Source organism: Periophthalmus magnuspinnatus, chromosome 24 (genome assembly GCF_009829125.3).
Source record: "Periophthalmus magnuspinnatus isolate fPerMag1 chromosome 24, fPerMag1.2.pri, whole genome shotgun sequence".
NCBI lineage: Eukaryota > Metazoa > Chordata > Actinopteri > Gobiiformes > Gobiidae > Periophthalmus > Periophthalmus magnuspinnatus.
In genome coordinates this window covers 2,204,048-2,231,212 of record NC_047149.1, presented here as the reverse complement: position 1 = coordinate 2,231,212, position 27,165 = coordinate 2,204,048, and the positions used below count along the sequence as shown (strand labels likewise).

Below are 27,165 nucleotides of genomic sequence, written 5' to 3'. Positions count from 1 at the left end.
GAGGTGACTGCTAACACTTTCTCTGGGCCAAAGATTTGTCTGAGTTTAGCTGGAGAAAGTTATGTTTTGCATCCACACACTGATCATTTGGATACAGTAGCAGAGTGAATCCACTGGTCCATATTCACCTACTGCAGTGAGACATAGACACAGAGTGTCATCTACATAGTTGTGGTAGGACACATTATTGCTGCATATTAACTGGCCTAACAGCAGCATGTAGAAATTGAACAACAAGGGTCCCAATATTGACACCTGGGGCACCCCACAGGTAAGGGACATTTTATCTGAGACACATTTTCCAATTTCAATAAAGTACTCCCTGTCTTCTAGATAGGACTTGAACCTGTTTAGTGCCGTACCAGAGATGCCCACCCAGTCCTGTAGTCTCTGTAAGAAGATCCCATGATCCACAGTGTCAAAGGCAGCACTCAGATTTAACAGGATCAAGACTGAGACTTTGCTTCAGTGTTCAAGCGGATGTCACCTTGATAAGAGCAGTCTCAATGCTGTGGTGGGGTCTAAAATCAGACTGGAAAACAACAAAGGAGTTGTTCATTTGGAGAAAGTTAATAAGCTGTTGTTAAGTAACTTTTTCAAGGACTTTGCCTAGAAATGGCAGATTTGAGATTGGTCGGTAATTGTTCAATACCGTGGCATCAAGACTGCTCTTCTTTAGGAGAGGCTTGATAACCGCAGTTTTCAAAGCTCTTGGAAATGTTCCAGATTGAAGTGACATGTAACTATGCAAGCGAGTGGTGACAGCAAACTGTTGAGCACAGACTTTAGAAATTTGGTGGGAAACACATCGAGGCAGCATGTAGATGAACTCAGACTGGTGATGATCTCTTGGACAGTTTTGTCAGTTACAGGCGCAAAGTGAGTCAGCTCTAAGTGTCTAGGTGGGTGCTGGGTTGTTATTTGCATCTTGGAATTGATGGCATTTTTAATTCCCTGAACCTTGTCATTAAAGATTACTGCAAACTCATTGCACTTAGATGTGGAAATTAGTTCTAGCAGCAGCGGCGCTGGAGGGTTTGTTAATCTGTTTACTGTTGCAAACAGGACACTAGAGTAGTTACTGCAACGAGTTGTTACTACTGAAAAAATATCTCTCCCTTGTTCTACAGAAACTGTGGTTGTACAGGTTCATCTTTTCTCTGTAAATCTCATAATGAACCTAGAGCTTTGACTTGCGCCATTCCCGCTCGGCTCTTTGGCACTCTTTTCTGTGCCCTGACCGAGTCATCATTCCTCCATGGCGCTTTCTGCTTATCTTCAACCATTTTAACCTTCATCAGGGCAATGCTGTTCAGAACATTCAAAACACTCAAAGTCACAGAGTTCAACAAATTATCAACATTAGAACATGGGGCATTTTCAAAGTGTATCATTTCCATGAACAGTGCACCTGTGTTTTCATTTATGTCTATATCTCCTTTGAACAACTCCAGGACCAGCCGCTGGTTGGGAGATAACAGACAGATCAAAAAAGACACAGAAATAATCTGACAGAGCAACATCTACCACACTGACATTTGAAATATTTACTCCTTTTGTAAAGAGCAGGTCCAGAGTGTGCCCTCTGTTGTGGGTGGGCTCGCTGACATGCTGAGTCAGATCAAAGGTTTCAAGGACAGAACTGAGCTCTTTAGCATTTCTGTCAAGCACATTATCATGCATTAAAATCACCTGTGATGACTAAAAGTCTGTGCACACGACTGAAAGCATCTCAGTGAAATCATCAATAAAACTTAGACAGTGCTGGGGATGTTGGTATATGAGTATGGAGGGGGATTGTTTTAGCTCCATTTTAAAAGAAACATACTCAAAAGATGAAAACATCCCAAATGACAACCTGTGAGTGACCAAATTATCTGTAAAAACCACACACACACCTCCACCCTTTTTGTTTACTCATGTTTCAGATTCAAATTTGAAGTTAGGTGGAGTTGATTCCACTAGAATTGCATTACCTGCATTTTTGTCAAGCCATGTTTTGGTTAAAAACATAAAATCTAGATTAAAAGAAGAACTAAAATCAATTAAAACTGACTTGTTACATAAATATCTGACATTGAGCACTGTAAGTTTCAGATTGGCTTCAGTAGGACTGGATGTTATCATCTTACAGGTAATGTGAACTAAATTTCTCTGATTGGACAGTCTAACTGTCCTTCTGTTAATCAGTCTACGTGGTGTAACTGTAGATACAGCTCCATCACAGGGCCTCAGTCTGATATTATCTTTATCATGACTGTATGTCCTGTGACAGCAAAGGCCCTGTGTGTCTTAAGTCTCGGTGATAACAGCTCTGGGGGAAGGCAGGGAAGGGCGAGGAGGGGGGAGTTTGGGTAAGGGACCAGATGAGGTCCGAGGAGGTGGAGCAGGGGGGAGTTTGGGTGAAAGAAGAGGGGGACTGCTAGGACTGAAACCTCTGTTGGGGCTGTCACAAACAGGTTCAAGGCCTGTGACGAGGGCTGGGGGAGATGCTTTTGGTGCTGGTGATGACTCCTTTTCTGGGAGAGATGGTTCTGCTGCTGGTGGTGACTCCTTCGCTGGGGGAGGTGGATATGGTAGTTGTGGTGCTGACATTGGCTCGGTCTCTGGCTGGTGCAGCAGGGATGCTTCTCTCGTTCCTCTTTTCTCTCACTGGGCCAGGACCCTGGCCAAGCCGGTGTCTCAGAGCGTGGAGGAGGTTATCCATCAGCACTCTTACTCCACCTCTGCTCAGTTGCGCTCCCTTTCCCTTGAACAGGTCCTCTCGTTTCCAAAATAGATCAAAGTTCTCAATGTAGTGCAATCCTTTGGGCACACATGCGTTGAACAGCTATGTGTTCAGCTGAAGCAGCCGGGTAAATTTGTGCATCTTCCTTCTGTCTATGCTAGGAAGAGGTCCACTGATGAATGTCTTAACGTCCACTTTATCAAGCTCCTCGAATAATTTAATGAAATCCTTTTTCAAGATTTCAGTCTGATTAATTCCGGTGTCAAGTGCACCCACGTGCACAATCAGCTGTTTAACTCCCCGGTGTGTTGACAAAACTTTTGGCAGGAGTTTTGTAATCTCAGTGTGACTGGAATAAGAGAAAGTTTCCTCTGTGTCTCACATCTCTGATAGCACTGTCTCCTAACAGCAGCGTATCTCTGACCTTGACGTTTGGCACAGATCTCATGTCTGTCCCTCTTTTGCCAACTTCATTGCTCTTGTTTTGTGACAAAAATCCATTTTCTGTTTGTATATTAACATCAACATCAGTCTGACAGTGGTAAAAATCTGTAAGCTGTATTTTGGGATATTAGCATTGTCTTTTATCACTTGCATTGACTTGGCATTCTTGTCTTTACAAATTTTTGGAAAAGACACAGTATCACTGAGGTTTAAGTTGAAAGTAGCAGTTTTTTCACCCTCTTCTTTGAAAGTAACTGTGGGTTGCTTACCACTGGAAGTCACAGGGAGCGTCCGGTGAAGTCCTTTTTTCAGATTCTAAAACAAATATCCGTGCTTGTAGCTCATTGATTTGTTGTTGATAGCTCCGACAGCTTTCACAGAAAGAATTCCTTTAGTTTCTTCCCCCAGACATGACGCTGGCTTTTCAGAAATTTAGTAAAAAAAATGTGAAAATGGTTTAAAAGTCTTGGTTTACTTACAAGAAAATCATAACTAAACAAATCTTCCAGCACTGGAAGAGGTAAAAGTATTAAAAAGAAAAGTAAAGAAGGAAACAGTAGGAGCAAGCAAGGTTTGCGTCTGTACTCTTCAGAAGCAGGAAGCAGTATGGCTGTGGTGTGTTTGAGGATAGTGCAGATTGGTAACCTCACCTCCATCAGGCTGTCCCAGGGCAGCAGTGGCTACACCATCAGAGTGTGAATGAGTGAATGAATAATGCAGTGTAAAGAGATTTGGGTGTCTTGAAAGGCGCTGTATAAATCCAATGCATTTTTATGATTATTATGAGACACATATTGTTGATTGCTGATTAATTTATTTGTCTGTTTCTGTTTCATTGTTTTGATTTTCTAACTTTCTATTGGTTAAATCAGTTCTCATGTTCTGCCCTAAGAGGCAACTGCTGGTGTGACTTGGGAAGTAGGTCTAAATAATGGTTAAACCAAATTTCAAAACATGGATTATTACTGACCAAACTTTTCTTTTGCAGATGGCGGTGATGCTTTGACTCCAGTCTTTAAGGTACAGTCATTTTACACCTCTTCTTCACAGCTCAGGTCTGTTGTTTAAGGAGGAACATGATGAGGAGGATGACGAGGACAGAAAGGAAAAAGAAAGGAAAAGGAGAAAGGAGGGAAGAGGTGAGGAGGAGAGAAAGATGATGGTTAGCAAGGAGGAGGGTGGAGAGGAAGAACAGGAAAGAGAGATGACAGTGAGAAAGGTCGGTGAGAGAGAGGAAGGAGGATGGTGGTGGTGAAGGCCGAGTGCATTTTACGAGCACGTCCTCAGTAAAACTCCTCCTGCGTTTCCTCCACAGTCGCATCATTAATTTAGACAAAGCCGCATCAAACCTGCACCAGAGCCAGGCTCAAACATAGAGTTTAGAGCAGAATGATATTTCAGGTAAAAAGGTCTCTTTTAGACTCTTTGGGGATCAGTTTAATTTGACCAACCTCGCACAGCAAGATGAATTCTCGTGATATTTTTGAGTTCACAAACTCACGAGAGTCCATCTTGGCGCCCACTGGTGCAATATGGCTCGACCGCCAGTGGACCGTAGACTCAACCAATGACAGAACAGCATTGTGGTTTGGGCAGAACCCAAACAAGCCAAAACAAACATGGTGATGGCGACAGACATTCTTCAGCCTGTTTTTCCAAAAATACAGGCTATTTAGTTAAAGTTACGGTGACAGAGGAAAGTGCTTTGCATTTGTGGAGGGAAAGATCTCTGTGCTTTTCTCTCAACTGGATTTAACTCTAGTTTGATTTCTCATCTTGTTCTGCGTTTGTGACACTTTGAACAATCAGATTAGAGTATTTGTTTGAAGGGCCCTGATCTATAAATGGTTAGAATTCAATTCAGAATGACACAGATATCAATCTCGTGTGAGCAAGGTTAAGGTTTGTTCATGGTTCAGTACTGGTCTAGTCCTGGTCTAGTCCTCCTGGTATAGCCCTGGTTTAATCTTGATTTAGTCCTAGTTTAGCCCTGGTTTAATCTTGGTTTAATCTTGATTTAGTCTTGGTTCAGTGCTGGTTCAGCCCTGGTTCATTCCTGGTTCAGTCCTGGTTCAGTCCTTTGTCTCTTTCAGGCTAAACCTTTGGTGACCTTGAGGCTGGGCTCGTTCAAAGCTCCTCGTCTCTCTGACAGTGGACAGGTCCTGAGTCTGGACTGGCTCCAACACAAACCCCACAACCTCATCACCATCGGCTTCTATGATGGTACGGGAGGGCATCTGACACACAGGGAGGGCATCTGACACACAGGGATACAGTGTGATGGTTGGGCATCTGACTGTTTTCCAGGTCATGTGGGGGTGTGGGACCTGCTCACTCGCTCGTCCCTGCTCCGGGTCAGAGAGGCTGATGGCTCCATGACACTTTTACCCTTCGAATGTTTCCTCGCTCACGACCATCCAGTACGACATGTGTCCTTCTACCCTGCCTCCAGGTAAGACGACCACTGCCATAGCACTAACTCATAACTGGTCTCCCCATTATTTATGCCCCCTAGCCCCGCCTCTAGGTAAAAGCTAGTGTGGTCTCAGAGCTGGCTTAGAGTGAGGCTAGGCTAAACCCTACAAAGCTAATGTATAGTCGCATTGAGGATTTTTAAAAATTAATTAAGTTCATGTTGTGAAAATTCAGAAGAATCCCTACAGCTGTGGACTTCCTGTCAGCTGAATGCGGCCAACCCAAAAAATGCATTTTGCTCTGTGGGAGAATTCTGGGCCCAAGCTCCTGGGAGCAGCAGTACCTGGAGCGGCCACTAGTTGATTTCGCACTGAGGAGTTCTTATTATACATCCACTGCTGGTTTGGCAGGGGAGGGCTGCTTAGGAAGAAGGTGCAATAGTTGTCAATCAAACCTGTTGCTAAAGCTAGCAGGATCAACCTTGGGGTTTTTCATATGCGTACCTTGATTTAGGGGCAAAATAGTGAAATAAAAACCCCAAGATCATGTATAGGGTTAAAACCAACATTTGAAGGTCAGAATGACGAGTCTGACAGCAGCAGTTACAGAGGGGCCATGTTTTTTCTGATTTTTTTCCCCTAAGCCTATAGTGGCCACTATAGGCTTAGGAACGCAGATAGAAAGCAGTTGTGGACTCTATTACCGTAACTCCGCAACCAATTGTGCTCTCATGTAAATTCAAACTCAAAGCAGAGGCATGGGGCTATTTAAATATTTTACCGTCATTACGGTAATCTGCCTCCGTTGTCCCTCGAAGGTGAAAAATGAGAGCGCAGATGCCGCTGGGATTTTCCCCAAAAATGCAGTACATTCTGACACTTCCTTTAACATGATTTTTAAAGCTAAAAAAAATTATAAAAGTCTAGGTGAGCTATACTGGTCTATAGTGCACTCAGTCCTTAAAGGGTTAATCTGTGATACACTTAAAACTCAGCTGTGTGTCAGTAGAGCACACCATAGACATATAAATAGCAAATGCAGCATTTGATGCTAATTCTATCGTAAACTTAGCAACTCGACTAGTCTGGGAAAATTTTGGAACACTGGAACCAGTCCCCTGTATTTTTTCCTATAGCCGTTAGCATTTGCCCTCAAAAATCACAAATCATGAATAATCCAGAGGTTGGGGAGGATTTATGTGACGTCAGGGCCTGTGTAAACCTTTTGGTGTTTTATTTTAGATCATAATTTGCGTAAAAGTGGTATCTGAGCTAACTGCTAACCAACTTTCAGCTGAGATTTCTGAACTTGAGTGGTTATGGTAAACCTCCTCTTTTACACGTGAGGAGACCAGATGAATAATATCATGAAATAAACATGTTCTATGCTTAAACATGTGGTTTCACTATTCATTCATGAATATCCATGGTGCTAACATGCTCCTCTTCACTGTACGTTTAATGGACAGTGATAGGTTCAACATGTCTCGTTAGCCTTTGTGCTAGCTCCTGTCAGTCACCTGTCTAACCCAGTGTTAGCATTAGCTCGTGTGCTCAGGTATTTGCTCTGTGATAAACCTACCTCAGACACGCTCTGTAACCCTGGAGACATACGACCCCCTGGACTCTCGAGCAGCAATCACATCCTCTGACACGGCCATTTCAACTTCTTTTATTAAAATCAGATAACCAAGAGACAGAGACACGAGTGAATCAGCATTTTACAGGCGAACTGACGGGATAAAAGTGACAAACATGATTCATGAGAATATTGATGAAGAGGTTAAAGGTGTATTGTGTCATTTTTCTGGTGAAGGGTTCACTACCTGCTCATCTCCATGGAAATGTTATTTATTGCTTAGCCTGGAAAGTTTCACAGTGTGCCTTTAAACATATCTATCTTGTGTTTAGGGCAGCTAATGATTTATTTACCATTACTGATAGATTTATTATTATTATTCTTATAGATTTATTTATTATGCTTTCCATTGATTGATTTTTTTGATGGATACTACAACCAGAATTGTTTATACAAGAGAAGATCTGCTGGATCTACAAGGGATCTTTGGTGTTGGTCATCTGTTTCCAGTGGACATAAAGAGGGAGTACAGAGGCTGCAGAGCTGGGAAACAAAGGAGGAACAAGAGAGGGAGGTATAAGCCTTTTGTGCCAAGGATTTGAATGGGAAATGTCCTGGTTAAACTAACATTCCAGACTCATCTGTGGACTTAACACAGAGCAAATAGACATGCCTCAAGTGGGAGGAGTAAAGGAGGAGGAACAATCAATGGTGCTGTCCTGGGCATGTAACAGTAAAGGAGAAGATCCTGTCAAGATGCTGAGCTTGTGGCCCTGGGGCTGACGCCATACTATGTGCCAAGAGAGTTCTCGCATGTCATTGTGGCTATTGTTTGTATTCAACCAAGAGCTGTACCAGACACTGCCTGTGACATCATCAGTGGAACTGTTTCCAGGTTACAGATCTAGCATCCTGATGCCCTCTTCATCATATCAGGTGATTTCAACAATGTCACGCTAAGCTCACATGTTAAGTGTCCTACAAGAGAATAGAACATTGGATCTCTTCCCTGCTATTGTCAAAGTTGCTATAATAAGTTGATATAGCCCTGCCTCCAGTTGGAAGATCTGACCACAACCTGGTTCTCCTTCAGCCACTTTACAAGTGTCCTAACACAGCCAGTTGTCAGAAAGACTTATCGGAAATGGACAGCAGAGGCTTGTGACAGGCTAAGGGACTGTTTTGAGAGGAGAGACTGTCCAGAAACTGCTTAAAGGGTGCTTAAAACAAGGAAAGGAGGACTACAAAAACAAAGTGAAGAGGCAGCTGCAGTACAACAGCATCACAGACTACAAGAGAAAGAACTCTGTAACCATAGATGGAGATGAGGGAAGAGCCAATGAGTTCAACAGGACACAGGAACCTGTTCTACTTCCTACTCTCCCTTCACCACAGCAGCTTTGACGTCTTCTCTTCCATTAACCTCTCCGCCTCCATCATCATCAGAAACTCCACCCTCAAATTATCTACTCCCATCATCGATCAGTACTCCTACTCCTCTGTCTCCGCCTCCTCCTCCTCTGTCCATATCGTTGTCTCCAGGTTCCTCCACTAACAGTCCTGTTCCAGAGATGTCTAATCGTCTCACTCTCTCAGTGTCTGAACCAGCTATACTGATGGAACTGAGGAATCTACGCCCTGGAAAAGCTGCAGGTCCAGATGGCATCTGACCGGATTTCGAAAAGAATGTTCTGGTCAACTCTTGTGCCATTGCAGAAGCTATTTCTTGGGGTTATGTTCTTTGATTTTTCAAGTGCATTCAGCACTATCAGACCTCAGACTAACTGTTCTTAGTGAAGAACTTAAGAGTCTCGAGGTGGGGGAGTCCTTTATCACGTGGTTCTCTGATTACCTGAGTAAACCTCAGTATGTCATTGACTTATTATTATTATAGTAGTGCAGGGGCTCCTCAAGGCACTGTGCTTGCGCCACTCCTCTTTAGGTTATACACGACTGAACCTGCCACTTTCAAACATACTCTGATGACACAGCAATAGTGGCTTGCATAAAAAATTGACAAGAAGAGGATTACAGGAGTTTTATAGAGAACTTTTATAAATGGAGCCAAGAAAACAGTCATACTAATCACCTCCAAAAGAGAGACGAAAGAGATGGTCATTGACTTTAGGCATGACATACCCACAATTCAAACTGTGACCATCAGTGGGGAAGATATTGAAATAGTGTCCACCTGTAAATACCTGTGGGTGCATCTGGAGAACATGCTGGACTGGTCCACAAACACACATGGATTTTATAGGAAAGGCCATAGCCGACTTTACTTTCTGAGAAAGTTAAAGTCTTTTAATGTAAACAATAAACTGCTGTATATGTTTTATCAGGCGGTAATGGCAAGGTTTTTTATGCTGCAGTCTGGTGGGGGGTCTCAGAAAAAGAGACCTTAGGAGACTAGAAAAACTAATAGAGAGGCTGATTCAACTATAGGAAGCAGTTTAGAGACTCTGGTTGAGGTAGTAGAGCAACAGACACTCAACAGGATGGATGTTAAACTGAACAACATGGACCATCCCCTGCATTCCTTTTGAACAACAGAAAGCGGCAGTTTGAGCCTGAGATCAGTGAGTTGCAGGACAGAACATCACAAGAAGTCCTTCATCCTGACTGCCGTAAGACTGTACAGTAAGGAGGTTTATGGCAGATGAAGATTTGAAGAGACCTACAATCTGAATTTCCCCCTGGGGATAAATAAAGTCTTTTTGATTTGATTAAAAACATGCATTCTTGCTATGAGATCTCTCCACAGATCTGACCTTTAACTTGGCTTAGAGGTGCTTGCTTGTCTCCCTAGAGATACACCACACTTTGGAACATTTCAGGGAAAAGCAATCATCATACCTCCATAGAGGCAAACAGGTGGTGGACTCACAACCAGAAGAGTAACATACTGCACCTTTAATGTCCCAAAAGTGTTGAGCATTTGAAAGTGAAACCAAAGTCGTGTTGTTTTTGCTTGCGACTGGATAATAAATGTGGTGATTAACTGAACTGAAGATGCTCAATGTTTGTAATTAACATTCAAATGTTCCTTATTTATCATCTCAGACCAACTAACTGTCCACTGTCCCTCCTCTGCATAACTGTCCCTCCTCTGCATAACTGTCCCTCCTCTGTACTACTGTCCCTCCTCTGTACCATATATCCAATGTCCCTCCTCTGTATCACTGTCCCTCCTCTGTACCACTATCCCTCCTCGGTACCATATATCCACTGTCCCTTCGATGATCCACTGTCCCTCCTCTGTACCACTGTCCCTCCGGACTAAACCAGAACTAAACCAGAACTAAACAAGTACTAAACTAGAAACTAAAACCAGAGACTCAAACCAGAGACTCAAACCAGAGACTCAAACCAGAGACTTGGTCTAAAGACTAAATTAGCCCTAAACCAGGACTAAACCAGGTCTACTCTAGGTCCACCCATTGTTCACTGATTATTGAATTTCCCAAAGCATTTTTCTAACAGTTTATAAACAGATATGTCCTAGTCTTCCTCCAAACTGCAGCATGTATCGGACTCCTGTCGAAATGGTTCAGGCACGCTTTGTTCTCCATCTGTTTTGTGCTAAATGACTTTTGTGAAGATAAAATAATGAGTCCGGTCGTTTTCTCAGGGAAAATCTACCTCATTTTTTCTGCTGCGATCAAAGCCTGTCTGGGCCTGAAAGATGAAGATCCAAAAATCAATATAACTGTGGATTTATGAATGAACAGACAAGAGAGAGGAGATGTACAGACAAAAGGATCTAAAACGGGACTAGACCAGGGCTAGACCAGGACTAGACCAGACCCAGACTCTAAACCTGAACTACTAATCTGTGATCAAATCAGGTCTAATTTAGGACTTCAGCTGTATTAAGACGTAAACCGGGTCTAACACAGAATTAAACCATGTTTTTCCAAGGATTAAACTACATCTCACTTTCTAAACGGGAGTAAACCAGGATTGAACCAGCTCTATATAAAACCCAAACTTCGATTGTAAGGAGTTGAGTCCTGGGTTAGAAGTAATTTCTGGATCGATAAACTGCAGAATTTTAAATGTTGGGAAGAGATTTAGCTCAAAAGCCGAAACACTGAAGCAGAACGAGACATTTTAAGAAGAAAAATATAATTAAAAGTCACTGATCTGTGGCTCAAGTCTTCAGCCCAATGTCAGCATAAAACTTCTGAGCTTTTAAATGTAAGGCATTAACAGTCTAAGGTCAGGCACTGTTCCTGATACAGTCTGTACATTTGATACTTTGCAGTGACATCACCCTGAGGGTGTTCTACATGTATCTCTATGATGAAATGTTCCACAGCTACCATGGTGACACAATGCATACATTAGCAAGCATTGCCTGAAAACTCAATAGAAAGCACATTTTCATTTTCCTGAGATTAATCCGAGCGCTCACGGTCCTGTTTAGATGTTTGATTTTCAACAAAAAGGTGAGAGTGGCTCACTTAAAAACTGCTAATTCTCGCTAGCTGAGACTTGTTTAACAGCACATATCAGTTCACCTGTTCCAGCTAAATCAATTATTTCTGATTAGACTGTTAAAAATTAAGGTCAGATTGAAGTCTAACAGAGCTTCAGACATAACAGTGCCTACAGTTAGCTTCACATCTCCAGGGAATGTTGAGGACATCAGCTGCAAAGTATCAGTTGGTGACTTCAGATGATTGTCATACTTTCAGTCAGGGGCCTGTTTCAGAGCCTGTTTTCACCATTGATTACTGTGTATTCACATGAAGAATAAAACTGTTAAATCGAACATTTGTATTTGTTCCAACTAATAATGATTATTTAGTACATAATATTTCCATGGGTTTCAATCTTCAATTATTGGTGGCATTTTGAGGACTTTCTTACCATTTAAAGTTAGAGTATAAATAGTTCATTACTATGGAAACAAAACACAACTGGGTATGTTTCTGATGAGCTAAGAACGATATAACATGACTTAAAGCTCACATGAGTCAAATTTGTGTATTCAAGGACTTTTAACTGGAGGATTGTTGTAAATGATTTAGCCAGTTGGTTATTTGGGCTTCTTCCTCACAGATCCCTGTTGGTGACTGCTGGAGAGGATCGCTTCATTAAGACCTGGGACCTGTTGCGTCTGTTTGAGCCAGTGACGCAGCAGAAGAGGAACTTAAACACAGAGATCTGCTGGCCTCTGTTTGCACCGGGCCTGTTGGTGAGCGAGGAGGTGGCCTATGCAGCGTAAGGATTCTATACGTCCATCCATCCATCCATCCATTTTCTTCCGCTCATCCGGGGCCGGGTCGCGGGGGCAGCAGTCTAAGCAGGGACTCCCAGACTTCCCTCACCCCGGACACGTCCTCCAGCTCCTCCGGTGGGACCCCAAGGCGTTCCCAGGCCAGCCGAGAGACATAGTCCCTCCAGCGTGTCCTGGGTCTTCCCCGGGGCCTCCTCCCGGTGGGACATGCCCAGAACACCTCCCTAGGGAGGCGTCCAGGAGGCATCCTGAGCAGATGCCCGAGCCACCTCAGCTGGTTCCTCTCAACGTGTAGGAGCAGCGGCTCTACTCCGAGCTCCTCCCGTGTGACCGAGCTCCTCACCCTATCCCTAAGGGTGCGCCCGGCCACTCTGCGGAGGAAGCCCATTTCAGCCGCTTGTATCCGCGATCTTGTCCTTTCGGTCATTACCCAAAGCTCATGACCATAGGTGAGGGTAGGAACGTAGATTGACCGGTAAATCGAGAGCTTCGCCTTCCGGCTCAGCTCCTTCTTTACCACAACGGACCGATACAGCGACCGCATCACTGCAGACGCTGCACCGATCCGCCTGTCAATCTCACGCTCCATCCTTCCCTCACTCGTGAACAAGACCCCGAGATACTTGAACTCCTGCACTTGGGGCAGAGACTCACCACCCACCCGGAGAGAGCAAACCACCTTTTTCCGGTCGAGAACCATGGCCTCGGATTTGGAGGAGCTGATTCTCATCCCAGCCGCTTCACACTCGGCTGCAAACCGCCCCAGTGCCTGCTGCAGGTCCTGGCTCGAAGAAGCCATCAGGACAACATCATCTGCAAACAGCAGAGATGAAATCCTGTGGTTCCCAAACCAGGCCCCCTCCGGCCCCTGGCTGCGCCTAGAAATTCTGTCCATAAATATAATGAACAGAACCGGTGACAAAGGGCAGCCCTGGCGGAGTCCAACATGCACCGGGAACAGGCCTGACTTACTGCCGGCAATGCGAACACAGCTCCTGCTCCGGTCATACAGGGACCGGACAGCCCTTAGCAAAGAGCCCCGGACCCCATACTCCCAGAGCACCCCCCAAAGGGCACCACGAGGGACACGGTCGAATGCCTTCTCCAGATCCACAAAACACATGTGGACTGGTTGGGCATACTCCCATGAGCCCTCGAGGACCCGATGAAGAGTATAGAGCTGGTCCAGTGTTCCACGACCAGGACGAAAACCACACTGCTCCTCCTGAATCCGAGGTTCGACTATCGGTCGGATTCTCCTCTCCAGTACCCTGGAATAGACCTTACCGGGAAGGCTGAGGAGTGTGATTCCCCTGTAATTGGAACACACCCTCCGGTCCCCCTTCTTATACAGAGGGACCACCACCCCGGTCTGCCATTCCACAGGTACTGTCCCCGACCGCCACGCGATGTTGCAGAGACGTGTCAGCCGAGACAGCCCCACAACATCCAGAGACTTGAGGTACTCAGGACGGATCTCGTCCACCCCCGGAGCCTTGCCACCGAGGAGCTTGCCAACCACCTCAGTGACTTCAGCCAGGGTGATGGACGAGTCCGCCTCTGGGTCCCCAGTTTCTGCTTCCTCCTCGGAAGACAGTGGGATTGAGGAGATCCTCAAAGTATTCCTTCCACCGCCCGACAACATCCCCAGTCGAGGTCAGCAGCTCTCCACCCGCACTGTATACAGTGTTGGTGAAGCACTGCTTCCCCCTCCTGAGGCGTCGGACGGTTTGCCAGAATCTCTTTGAGGCCGTCCGATAGTCCTTCTCCATGGCCTCTCCGAACTCCTCCCAACCCCGAGTTTTTGCCTCTGTGACTGCCCGAGCCGCGGCACGCTTGGCCCGCCGGTACTCATCAGCTGCCTCAGGAGTACCACGAGCCAACAAGGCTCGATAGGACTCCTTCTTCAGCTTGACGGCATCCCTTACTTCCGGTGTCCACCACCGGGTTCGGGGATTGCCGCTGCGACAAGCACCACAGACCTTATGACCACAGCTACGAGCAGCCGCATCGACAATAGAGGTGGAGAACATGGCCCACTCGGAGTCCATGTCTCCAACCTCCCCCGGGATCAGGGAGAAGCTCTCCCGGAGGTGGGAGTTGAGGACCCCCCTGACAGAGGGCTCCGCCAGACGTTCCCAGCAGACCCTCACAATGCGCTTGGGCCTGCCAGGTCTGTCCGGCTTCCTCCTCCGCCAGCGGATCCAACTCACCACCAGGTGGTGATCAGTTGACAGCTCAGCCCCTCTCTTCACCCGAGTGTCCAAGACACGTGGTCGGAGGTCAGATGACACGACAACAAAGTCGATCATCGACCTCCGACCTAGAGTGTCTTGGTGCCACGTGCACTGATGGACACCCTTGTGCTCGAACATGGTGTTCGTTATGGACAAACTGTGACTAGCACAGAAGTCCAATAACAAAACACCGCTCGGGTTCAGATCGGGGAGGCCGTTCCTCCCAATCACGCCCCTCCAAGTGTCACTGTCGTTACCCACATGGGCGTTGAAGTCCCCCAGGAGAACAATGGAGTCCCCGGTTGGTGCACTGTCTAGTACCCCTCCCAGGGACTCCAAGAAGGCCGGGTACTCTGCACTGCTGTTTGGCCCGTAGGCCGACACAACAGTGAGAGACCTGTCCCCGACCCAAAGGCGCAGGGACGCGACCCTCTCGTTCACTGGAGTGAACCCCAACACGCAGCGGCTGAGCTGTGGGGCAATGAGCAAGCCCACACCAGCTCGCCGCCGCTCCCCGCGGGCAACGCCAGAGAAATGGAGAGTCCAACCCCTCTCAAGAAGTTGGGTTCCAGAGCCCAAGCTGTGCGTGGAGGTGAGGCCGACTATATCTAGCCGGTAACGCTCAACCTCCCGCACAAGCTCAGGCTCCTTCCCCCCCAGCGAGGTGACATTCCATGTCCCCAGAGCTAGTCTCCATGTCCGGAGATCCGGTCGTCGAGGTCCCCGCCTTCGACTGCTGCCCGGATCTCTCCGCACCCGCCCCTCATGGCTCCTCCCGCAGGTGGTGGGTCCACGGGAGGACGGCCCCACGTCGTTTCTTCGGGCTGGGCCCGACCGGGCCCCGTGGGGAAAGGCCCGGCCACCAGGCGCTCGCTGCCGAGCACCCACCCCAGGCCTGGCTCCAGGGTGGGGCCCCGGTAACGCCAGTCCGGGCGACGTAACTGGCCTCGTTGTTACTCTAATCATGATGGGCTTCTGAACCGCTCTTAGTCAGACCCGTCTCCGAGGACCTGTTTGCCATGGGTGACCCTACCAGGGGCATGAACCCCCGACAACATAGCTCCCAGGATCATTCGGGTGCTCAAACCCCTCCACCACGTTAAGGTGGCGGTTCGGGGAGGGGTTCTATACGTATCTACACATATACCATATTTTGACTTTGACTGAACAGCTAGTTCATTCATCAATACGTTTACAGTGGTCCAAAGTTATTGATCAGCATTGAACCTTATTGTTGGTGTGTGACTCAAAGCATTTATTTGTGTGTTAAAGTACATTGGTATTTCATCTTTTTTTCTCAGATACACAACACACGGAGTGCATTTCTACGACCATCATATGACGGCACTGTTCCCTATCCCCCGCTCTGGGACCATGTGGGTGAGTGGGTGATTCACTGTATGAGGGGGTCAGAGAGTTTGGATGCAGCCACTGCTGTGATTGTGTCTAGAGCTAGAACGATATATCTGTTGGTCGATATGTCACGCTGATGTTTGCACTTTTTAACACATCGGCTATCGGACTTCCATCCATCCATCCATTTTCTTCCGCTTATCCGGGGCCGGGTCGCGGGGGCAGCAGTCTAAGCAGGGACTCCCAGACTTCCCTCACCCCGGACACATCCTCCAGCTCCTCCGGTGGGACCCCAAGGCGTTCCCAGGCCAGCCGAGAGACATAGTCCCTCCAGCGTGTCCTGGGTCTTCCCCGGGGCCTCCTCCCGGTGGGACATGCCCAGAACACCTCCCTAGGGAGGCGTCCAGGAGGCATCCTGAGCAGATGCCCGAGCCACCTCAGCTTGTTCCTCTCAACGTGCAGGAGCAGCGGCTCTACTCCGAGCTCCTCCCGTGTGACCGAGCTCCTCACCCTATCCCTAAGGGTGCGCCCGGCCACTCTGCGGAGGAAGCCCATTTCAACCGCTTGTATCCGCGATCTTGTCCTTTCGGTCATTACCCAGAGCTCATGACCATAGGTGAGGGTAGGAACGTAGATTGACCGGTAAATCGAGAGCTTCGCCTTCCGGCTCAGCTCCTTCTTTACCACAACGGACCGATATAGCGTCCGCATCACTGCAGACGCTGCACCAATCCGCCTGTCAATCTCACGCTCCATCCTTCCCTCACTCGTGAACAAGACCCCGAGATACTTGAACTCCTCCACTTGGGGCAGAGACTCACCACCCACCCGGAGAGAGCAAACCACCTTTTTCCGGTCGAGAACCATGGCTATCGGACTTATCTCTCTATATTTCTTTTGGCTGACCTGCTGCCTAAAGAGTTCACACAAAACTTTATTTTAACACTTCAGTCTGAAGAGATAACTGCACAAAACATGACTACACAGCTCTCTTAAAAGTTTGTGCTGAAGGTTGTGGGCGAGTTTGTAGTAAATTTCAAAACATAATTTGGGGAAGATTTAAACTAGTCAAAAAATATCGGCACCAGCCATGAAAAATCTTCACTTACATCTACTTTTTTTAAGAAGCAACAGTTTTATTTCCCATGAACACACTGCAGCCAAAAAAAATAACCTAATATTAACAAAATCAAGATAATAATAACAATAATTGAAACATTACTGATAAAAACGTGATAAACTTGGGACCAAACCGTATGCAAAGCTGAAGAGTATCAAATGTATCTTTTATTCATTTAAATCAATATAATATCATGACAAAAATTAGTGTAGATTAAAGACGCAGTACACAGGAAACATTTGTGAGAACTGTGAGTCCTATGATTTGGTCAGTTGTCATGAAGTCAGTTTTCACAACTTGCTGCAAGAATAGTAATTTAATGTGCCACCGAAGTATGCAGATTCTGCTCTAATTATTATTATTTTTTAATAAGTTAACAATATAAATATATATCAATTTATAACTATGTCAAATTGTAGCCAGAAGTTAGGTAGTTTATCTCTACATGTGTCTAACCTGTGCCACTTCCTGTTTGTCATGGTCACTTCCTGCTTCAGTCCATGGCGTACTCCGATTGGCTGAACTTCGTAGTGTCTGGAGACACTGTGGGGGAGATGGTTCTGTGCACTTTGCCTCTGCTCACGCTACAGTCGCCCAACTGCAAACGCACCATTGAGAGGAGATTCGTAAGACACTTGAACACACTTCAATATCAGTGTTCAATTTGTAGACTAAAATATTTCATACGTATTTTTATTAAAACATCCAAACCAAACAGAATGGAATGAAATGAATGAGTGGAGATTATATCCAAGTTCCACTTTTAGTCAGGTGTGTGGAGAGGCAAGCCTGCTCACCATACAGATGATGCAAGTTTGATCAATTTGTTAATTTTAGTCTTTTGTTTGGCTGAAATGTTACACAGTGGAGCTTTAACTTGAAATTGTTTGTAGATGATCTTAAAATAATGGAAAATGTAAAACAAATCAAATCCCGATTTCTAGACAAAATTTTAGCTCCAGTTAGATTTCATAGTACAGAACATTTCAGTTAACTTTTTTGTGCAAAACTGATCCTCTCTGTCTCTCTCTCTTTCTCTCTCTCCTTCTCCTTTCTCTTTTTTTTCTCTATCTCTTCTTTCTTTTTTTCTCTCTTTTCTCTCTCTCTTTCTTTTCTCTTTTTCTTTCTATCTCTCTTCTCTTTCACTTGCAGCCAATTCAGTTTTCCTCGCTGGTGCCTCTAACAAAGATTGAGGAAGAACCCTCACTGGAAGTGCCTCAGACGGAGTCCGCAGAAGGGGATGGGACAGGAAGTGGATGTGTAGAGAATGTGGACCACAGTGCCCCCAAACCATACAGGCTGGACACGTACCGAGATGCAGCTCAGAAATACAGTCTGCTCCTGACCGACTTCAACCTGGTACTAAATGCACTTTATACTGTTAGGTTCTCCATTTTAAGTAAGCACTAAACCACTTTGAGCCGTGCATTCTGCAGCTGTAACACATGATAGAATGTCTAAGACGCCACAATGGCGCCAACTGCAGAACGCACAGCTCCTCGATGTTTAATGTGCCACAAACTGACATGTCACTGTCTTTAAATGTCTCATTATTAGTTATTGATACTGCAGTGATACTGCAGTGCAGTGACATCACACTGGGGGTGTAATGCATTTATGTCTATGGCAGAACAGGTACCATGGTGACATAATGCACACATTACTCTACCAAAAAAAATGCTGTCTGAAAACTCAAAATGGAAACAACACATTTTCAAGAGCCTGTGATCATGGTCCTGAAAAACTGTTGGCTCGTTGTAGTTCCAACTAAGTCATTCTTTATGGTTAGATTGTGTTAAAACAAAGCTGATATTAAAGTCTCATTTGAGTACCAGAGCTTCAGACAGAGCAGTGCCTACAGTTAACATTCCATGGGTGTGTGATGCTGACATCAGCTGCAAAGTATCTGTTTCTGTGCTTTACATGAAGCTAGTTTCTGCACTTTAGAGTCAAAACTGTTGAGCATCTTTCCCCACTGCTATTGTGATGGCAGCAGAGCAGTGATATAGATGATGATTTAACTGTTGCCAGACCACTTGTGTGTTATGCAGAATAACACAGTGTGGTATAGAGGTTATGCAGATGATGTCACAGGCTTTGTACCAGTATTAGTGCGTTGAAACATTATATGAGTCAATGGTGAGATTCTCCTGTAAAATCTCCAAACACTAAATCTAAAATGTGACAATGCTGCTAAAGTTTAATAACAAATATAAAAGCGAAATATTTAGTTTGTACCTGATTCTAAAACAAGAAAATCAAGCCAACAGTGGAAGACCAGTGAAGAGTGAACTACAGGGACCCTGCACATACACTCACATTTATCACAGACGCAGATTTTGGATCAGCCACACATAAATCAAAGAAACACATTTGTCTGTTGCTGTCCAGAGTTCTGCCTCTCAGTGCCACTCAGCCGCAAAGTTGAGGAGCATTTTTTAAAATACAGTGATGTCGGTGCATAACCTCTATAATAATCCATCATATTAATAGTTAGAATGTCACAGTGTCAGATAGCAGTGTTAGGATGATTGTGAGAAGAAACAGCACGACTTGCTGAGCTCATGAGTCACGACTAAACAGTGAAATCCTTCTTTCACATTGCCTCATAGATCACAATGCTCTGTCTGAGCATTTTTATCCAATCAAACGTTTGTGAATGAAAAAGTCCTGTAAAAGTTGTGTAAACAGACAGATTAAAACGCTTTATATTAGGGATTTAAGTAGATTGTTGTAGCAGTAGCAGCAACAGTATTAGTAGTACACCTTGTAGTGATAGTAGCAGTTGCCTTTAAGGCAATTCGTTTCTTTAATATGTAAGTTAATATGTTTTAAAATGTAGTAAAAAGTGAAATGCAGAATACTGCAGAATAATTCTTCTGCCTATTTACCGCGCTGCTTCCGGTTTTCATGGTAAACAAGATGCATGTGAGGTCTGGCATGGTACTGTCACCATCTGTCACCATCCACCTTGAGGCACATACAAGGCAATGCTGTAAGTTTGTGAATATAATAATAAATGTCTAGATTATTTAGTTGAAATGTGAACACACTTTATTTTTGTGTTACATTCAGCTCAATTTTCTAAGAGCATGTTAGTGTACTCTTACAGTTTTCATCATCTGGAGAGGGAAATAAAAGCAACAAAACGACCCCTGTGGTCCTGGTTCCTCTCCAGTGGTTTAGCTCGGTGTTATATTAATGACACTACAGCAGCAGTAGTAGTAGTAATAGTAGCTGTGGTATTGGTATAAAGTGTGTTGTATTTCCTCAGTGTTCGGTGTTGGACTTTGAGCGGCGCCCCATGTGGAAGAAGATGAGATCTGTGGAGTCTAAAGGCTCTCTGAGACTGGACGAGTTTCCCCTCTCTGCTTTGCACAAGGTCTGTGTGCCCTCTCAGCTACCACCCAATCCCTGTGCCACCCAATCCCTGTGCCACCCAATCCCAGTGCCACCCAATCCCTGTGCCACCCAATCCCTGTGCCCCCCAATCCCTGTGCCACCCAATCCCAGTGCCACCCAATCCCTGTGCCACCCAATCCCAGTGCCATCCAATCCCTGTGCCAAACTCTTTATTATTAGTCTGTCTACATCTCCAAAGCTCAAAAGGCTCTGTTCCATTGTGCAATTTCCATGTTAACTGCTCATTTTACCTTTAGTTCAGTAGAGATTGGCATTTCCAGAGCTGAAATGATCCAAATAATTCTAGTGAAGGTATATGGAGTTTAAAACACAGTGGAGCACTTCCTGTATTACCACATGACATCACAAGTGTTTTCTGTTTGAGAGAAAAACTCAGCCGAAATATGCAGGGTTTGTGTGTTGAACATGTGTGAATGAAACAAAACACAACTCCAGGTCTGTTTGTGATAAAGACACATTATAACAGATCAGAAAATAGTGTAATATGGGCCCTTTAAATCTATCTAAGAAAATATATCTGACTACTCTTAAGCTAAACTTTATAATAAACTTTAGTGAGTGGAGTTGTAGTTTTCCATCTCAAATTTAAACATAGGAGCAGAGCAGGTACGTGTCAGATTTGTGAGCGCTGCGGTTCAAACATAAAGATTAAACCCGAGTCAGTGACAGCATAAAGGCGAAGCTAATGACCCGGAAAATGAGAAAATGTCTCCTCCAGCCAGACGCCATTTTGGATCACTGCTGTTTAAGAGACCGTAAGTCTCAGGGCACAAAGATGGACAGATGAGAGAGGAGAGGAAGGGAGAGAGGGAGGGAGAGGCCATTTTGGATCATTGCAGTTTAAGAGGAGAATTCAGGGCACGATGATAGACAGACAGGCTATAGAGATGGAGGAGAAGAAGGGGGAGGGGATGATAGAGAGGACATTTTGGATCACAGCTGTTAAATAGGAGACTGTAAGCTTAAGGGCACACTGATGGGCAGAGGAGAGAGGGGAGGGGAAAGAGGGACACGGGGGGAGGGGGGGACACTGTAGTTAAAGAGGAGACTGGAAGCTTCAGGGCACAATGATGGACAGATGGACAGAGGAGAAAAAGAGTGAGAGATATTAAAGGGAGGGTAATTTTTGATCACTTCAGTTCCAATAATAGGGTGAGTTTGGATCACTGCAGTTTAAGAGAGTCTCAGGTGAACGTGATGGACAGACTAAAAATAGAGGAGGGGTTGGATCACTTGAGTTAAAGAGGAACCTCCAGCCTTCAGGGCATGATGATGGACAGATGGGGAAAGAAGACTGAAAGTGAAAAGAGGAGAGGGAGCGAGGAAGGGAAGCAGTTTTGTATCATTCTTGGCCAAAGTGATTAACAGACTCAAAGAAGAGGGAGAAAGAGAGAGGGTGGAAGGGGGGAAGAAAGGATGAGGGGGGGTAAGATAGGAAGGGAGGGGGAGGATAGAGTGGGAGAGAAAGATAGAGAGGGCTGGGAGAAAGAGGAGGAAAGGGGGAGAAAGATGGAGGCATGGTGAGAGAGAGGAGGAGAAAGCTGGATGGAGAGCGGAGTGGGAGAAAGATGGAAGCATGTGGAGAGAGAAGGAGAGGATGAAGCGAGACAGAGGTGAAGAGTTTAAAGACTTATTTCTAACTCTTGAGCAGGAGACAGCTATCAAACTTAAAGCCTGCTGAGTCAAGACCCACACAAAACAAACCAAAAACCAACCAAACCGGAGGGAGGTTAGGCTTTAGTGAAGACTTCAACCAGATAAAAGCAGAGGACTGTCACTGTACTGGAGCTGTCATTCTTAGAGTCACACAAACTCCTGCCTCAATCTGTAATTCCCTCATCAAACTCTAGAAAATCTGTTTGTTCATTAAAGGTCACACACCTGCAAAATGTATCTTGCCCTCGGACAGATATATTGTATAAGCAGCTCTTGAGGTCATAATAAATCAGCTGTATTTTGTCTGCCTTTACTTGTAAGGTGTTTTATTGTCTGATAACCAGGAAGTATGTGTTAGCATACTGGTTGCTGGCTTTACAGTCATGACAAAACTCCGCTCTGGTCTCTGAGAGTTGTGAAAAGTGCTTATAAACTCATCGTGGTGAATAATTAAGATGCTCTGAATACATAAGGTGAGGAATTACTTTGGACCACTGCAAACTGTTTAAAATGAACTAGTTCTGTTTTTTGTGTTTTTAAGACAGTAAAACTCATGTACTGCACCTTTAAAGTTGATGTTTTCCTCCAGGTGCGGTTCAGCCCAAACTTCTCATCATACACGTGGTTGGCCTCCGGGGGGCAGAGCGGTCTTGTGCGGCTGTTATGCATACGGTGTGCAAATTTCAAACCCAGGTCTGATCCAGAGGAGGCTGTCCCAGAAATGAGCTCCAAGCCTGGGCACGGCAACCAGGCACCTCCCCTATAGCCTTGGAGCATTAAAGGGCTTATTTATTAATAGTGTTTTCAAAGCAGTTTGGAGAACCAGACAGGAGCAGGGACTAAACTGGGACTAAAGTGCGACTAAATCAGGACTAAACCAAGTCTAAAGCAGGACTAAATTGGGACTAAGACAATACTACAGCAGGACTAAAACAAAATTTAACCAAGGCTCAACCAAGACGCAACCAAGACTCAACAAAGACTCAACAAAGACTCAACAAAGACTCAACAAAGACTCAACAAAGACTCAACAAAGACTCAACAAAGACTCAACAAAGACGCAACCAAGACGCAACCAAGACGCAACCAAGACGCAACCAAGACGCAACCAAGACGCAACCAAGACTCAGCCAAGACTCAGCCAAGACTCAGCCAAGACTCAGCCAAGACTCAGCCAAGACTCAGCCAAGACTCAGCCAAGACTCAGCCAAGACTCAGCCAAGACTCAGCCAAGACTCGACCAAGACTCGACCAAGACTCAACCAGGGACAAAGGCAGGACTCCACCAAGAATCGACCAAGACGCGACCAAGACGCAACCAAGACGCGACCAAGACGCGACCAAGACGCGACCAAGACGCGACCAAGACTCAACCAAGACTCAACCAAGACTCAACCAAGACTCAACCAAGACTCAACCAAGACTCAACCAAGACTCAACCAGGGACAAAGGCAGGACTCCACCAAGACACAACCAAGGCTCGACCAAGATGCAACCAAGACGCAACGAAAACAGAGTTACAACATTTACTGTATCAGGACTAAACTAGGAATCAGAACTAAATCGAGACTGAATCAGGATTGAACCATGACTAAACCAGGAGTAAATGTGGACAAAACGTGGACTTAACCAAGTCTAAACCAAGGCCAAAGGAGCACTAAACCAGGACTAAACCATGTTTACATACCAGGGCAAAACAACTTGAAAATCTTTATTACCAGTGAACTTCTCATTAATGTTGTTATTTGTTAATTATTTTTAGGGCATATTTTTTCAAAAGCAGATTTCTTTTGTTTTAAATAAAGTCTCCACTCTGGAGCCTACAAAATGCTACTCTAGCTCCTCTGGCTCTGCTCCTCTGGCTCTGCTCCTCTGGCTCTGCTCCTGTGGCTCTGCTCCTGTCTGCTCTCTCATATTTTAGATTTCTTTTAGCCCACATGTTCCTTTCTGTCCATAAATCCCAAACTCAGGCAGATACTTGAACACAAATTAAGTGTAATTTTTGTGTATGAAAATGACGGTATTTAAAAAAAGATTAATTTTGTTCACATTTTCTGCTACTTGAATGTATTGATTATTGTAAAATAAAGAGGGGGTATTATGCAAAATCAATTTTATTGTTAGCTTTTTCCACATGTTCTAATGTTGTTCCCTCAAAAACATGTGGGTGGCTCCACCCACAAGTCTACATCACCCATGCTCCCACACGACAATTCTCCATAAATATACAAAAACGTGATACAAAACTGTACAGCAACTTGACAAACCTGATGTGAAGTGCAGTAGTTTCATTAGTGGGATGCAGCTGATTGTGTTGTGATAGTGCTCAGAAGGGGGAGTGAATTAGTCTGGAGAGCAAACGGAGGGGGGTCAAAAACAAAATTTAAACTTACAAAACATGTTAATATGTCATTTAAGGCAAATATAGCATTTACAAAACTATAAAGGGGAAAGGAAAATGCTGATTTAAATATGTTATGTGTTACAGTTAATATCCCATAGAAGTAAATACCCCCTCTTTAAGGAAAGACTGTAATATTTTGCTTGTTTTTGTAAATACAATTGTAAGATATATTAATTTCTACTCTATCAAATCTGTTGAGATCTAATAAATATTTTGTATTAAACATGTTTAAAGTGATGTCATGTCACAGGTCAAATTCGCAGGAGGGCGGTATGCAGTTTTTGTTTATTTTGACTTTACAAAACTTCACATAAAAATACGACACAGAACACAGACAGACTTTAAATGTCATATTTACAGAACTCTTCACATTAAAGCTCCACTACGTAACTTTTTTTTATCTTGGTCCGCCACCTGCTCGTGTCCATGGAGATGTTATTACTGCTTTGGCTGGAATGTTCCACAGTCTGGCATTAAACCTGTCTATGATGCATTTATTCAGTTACTTAGTAAAACCTTAAAAAAAAACAAAAAAAAAAAACCATGCATTCTTATTGTTGCAAGCTTGCCTCTCCACAGGTCTGTAACATGGCCTGATGGCTTCACCAGTTTGTTTCCATGGAGACTGATAATTTTCAAGGCCCTGTACCTTATTTTTTCATACACATTTTGTTTTGCCTCAGTACAAATGTATTGTATCAGCAGCTCTTGAGGTCAAAATAAGTCTGCTGTGCGCATCTAATTATAGTGTTATATTAATAATCAGGAAGTGCCCTTTAGCATTCTAATGGCTGTTGGCTTTACCATCACTGCAAAACTCCGCTCTGGTCTCTGAAAGTTGTGCTTATAAACTCATCATGATGAATAATTAGGATACTCTGAATGCATAAGGAAAGTGAAGGATAACGTTGTGCCACTGAAAATCATTTAAAAATCACGTACAGCATCTTTAATGCCACATTGTGGAAATGTCCAGGAAAACCAGTGACATCACAGTAGAGACAAGCAGATGATGGACTGTTTATAGGATGAGTTTCGTAGTGCTGCTTTAAAATAACATGTAAATTGACATATAGGACATATTTACAACATGTTTTCAGACTGAGACAGCATTTTGCACATCGATTCCATTTAAACGACAAAAACAAAATGGCCGCTACATTCACTGCTCCTCCATAAATGATCTTTAAATCTTTGATAGAAGTGACTTTATGAAAATATATTTTTTTCTCTGATGACTCTGGCAGTTTCTGTACAACAGCGAACACTCATGCATTTGGATTGAAACACTTTGTGACATCATCGGGTGAGGGGCGTGTCCACTGGATCTTTTAAACTCGGGCTGGATCAGATGCCTGTTCAGCCAGAACCACACACACAGACAAAACTTTACCAACACGAGGGGTCTGGAGCCGTATCCTGTGTCATTTCAGGTGAGCGTGATTGAGAGGCGGATTAAAGTGCATACGACAGCTCAGGCGACTCCTCAAAACATACTTAAAGTCATTATATTCAAGATTTGACTAAAAATGTTCATAAGTCTTTGTCATTTTAGTGAAGGTTATCATTTTACTTCCAAGTTGGACCTGGGCACGTGCATTGGCAGCAGATGTGATATACGCAGAGGTATGTTACCGAGCAACCATAATGTTAAAGCAGACATTGTGCTCTGTCGTTATAATCTGACACATGTAGATTATCTGTGGAATTTTGACATTTTAAATCGTAATATCCATCTAAAATGACTCGATAAAAAAAATATTTGCCCAATGGGAGCTGATGTCTCCATAAACATCATCACAACAAAGAGCTGCATGCTCTCGACACCCCTTATGGACAGCTACACATCAGCGAGTAGTTTGTTTGTCTTTTCATGTTGTACCAAAATGACTACGTGACACTGCCGAATCCTAGGAGAACACGTGGGTGTGTACGTCACAGTGGGCGTCTATCTCAGTACATCACAGTGGGTGTGTATCTTAGTACGTCACAGTGGGTGTGTACATCACAGTGGGCGTGTACGTCACAGTGGGCGTGTTCCGTTGGAGGTGAAAACAAGTGTAGATTGGCAAAATGACACCTCGAAAATATAGTGCATGTTTGAACAAGTAAATTATTCATACATGCAATGATTAAAAGTTCTGAAAAGTCCATTTTGCACTTGTGCCACTGATATAAAACTATGATACATTTTTAGCACAGTACTATCGTAGAAGTACCGTGCTATTAGAAAAATATATGAATCTGTCAAATGCACTTTAACCAATCAGAGAGACGTATGGTCTATTTGGATCAAAACAAACATGGCGGTCGGTTCAGAACCATTGGCTGTGTCTCATTTCTCTTTCCTTGCATCCTCCTTGATTCCTTTCTTCAATTCTGCAGGAAATGGGTGAGAAAATCCTGGCCACAGATGAGGCACAGCAAGGAGAGAGGAGCAGTGGAGGTCAGCAGGAGGCACAAGCCAAGGCTGAATGGGACAGAACCTCAGGTGCTGGTTCTGCCCAAAATGACCCTGTAGTGGGGATTATACTTACACACACTTATTTTATTATTTTGGGA

At 44.5% G+C, this 27,165-nt stretch overlaps 1 protein-coding gene across 1 annotated transcript in view; it reads left to right on the top strand.

The window, feature by feature from the left end:
* Positions 1–23,124, top strand: part of gtf3c2 (general transcription factor IIIC, polypeptide 2, beta) — a 46,860-nt gene extending 23,736 nt beyond the window's left edge. The window contains exons 12-20 of the mRNA XM_055232171.1: positions 4,161–4,192; positions 5,266–5,395; positions 5,480–5,624; positions 12,233–12,394; positions 15,949–16,027; positions 17,618–17,746; positions 18,273–18,479; positions 20,395–20,502; positions 22,789–23,124. Of these exons, the coding sequence (XP_055088146.1) occupies positions 4,161–4,192; positions 5,266–5,395; positions 5,480–5,624; positions 12,233–12,394; positions 15,949–16,027; positions 17,618–17,746; positions 18,273–18,479; positions 20,395–20,502; positions 22,789–22,965 (1,169 nt within the window). The 3' untranslated portion in view covers positions 22,966–23,124. The remainder of the gene's footprint in view (positions 1–4,160; positions 4,193–5,265; positions 5,396–5,479; positions 5,625–12,232; positions 12,395–15,948; positions 16,028–17,617; positions 17,747–18,272; positions 18,480–20,394; positions 20,503–22,788) is intronic.
* The last annotated feature ends 4,041 nt before the right edge of the window (positions 23,125–27,165 follow it).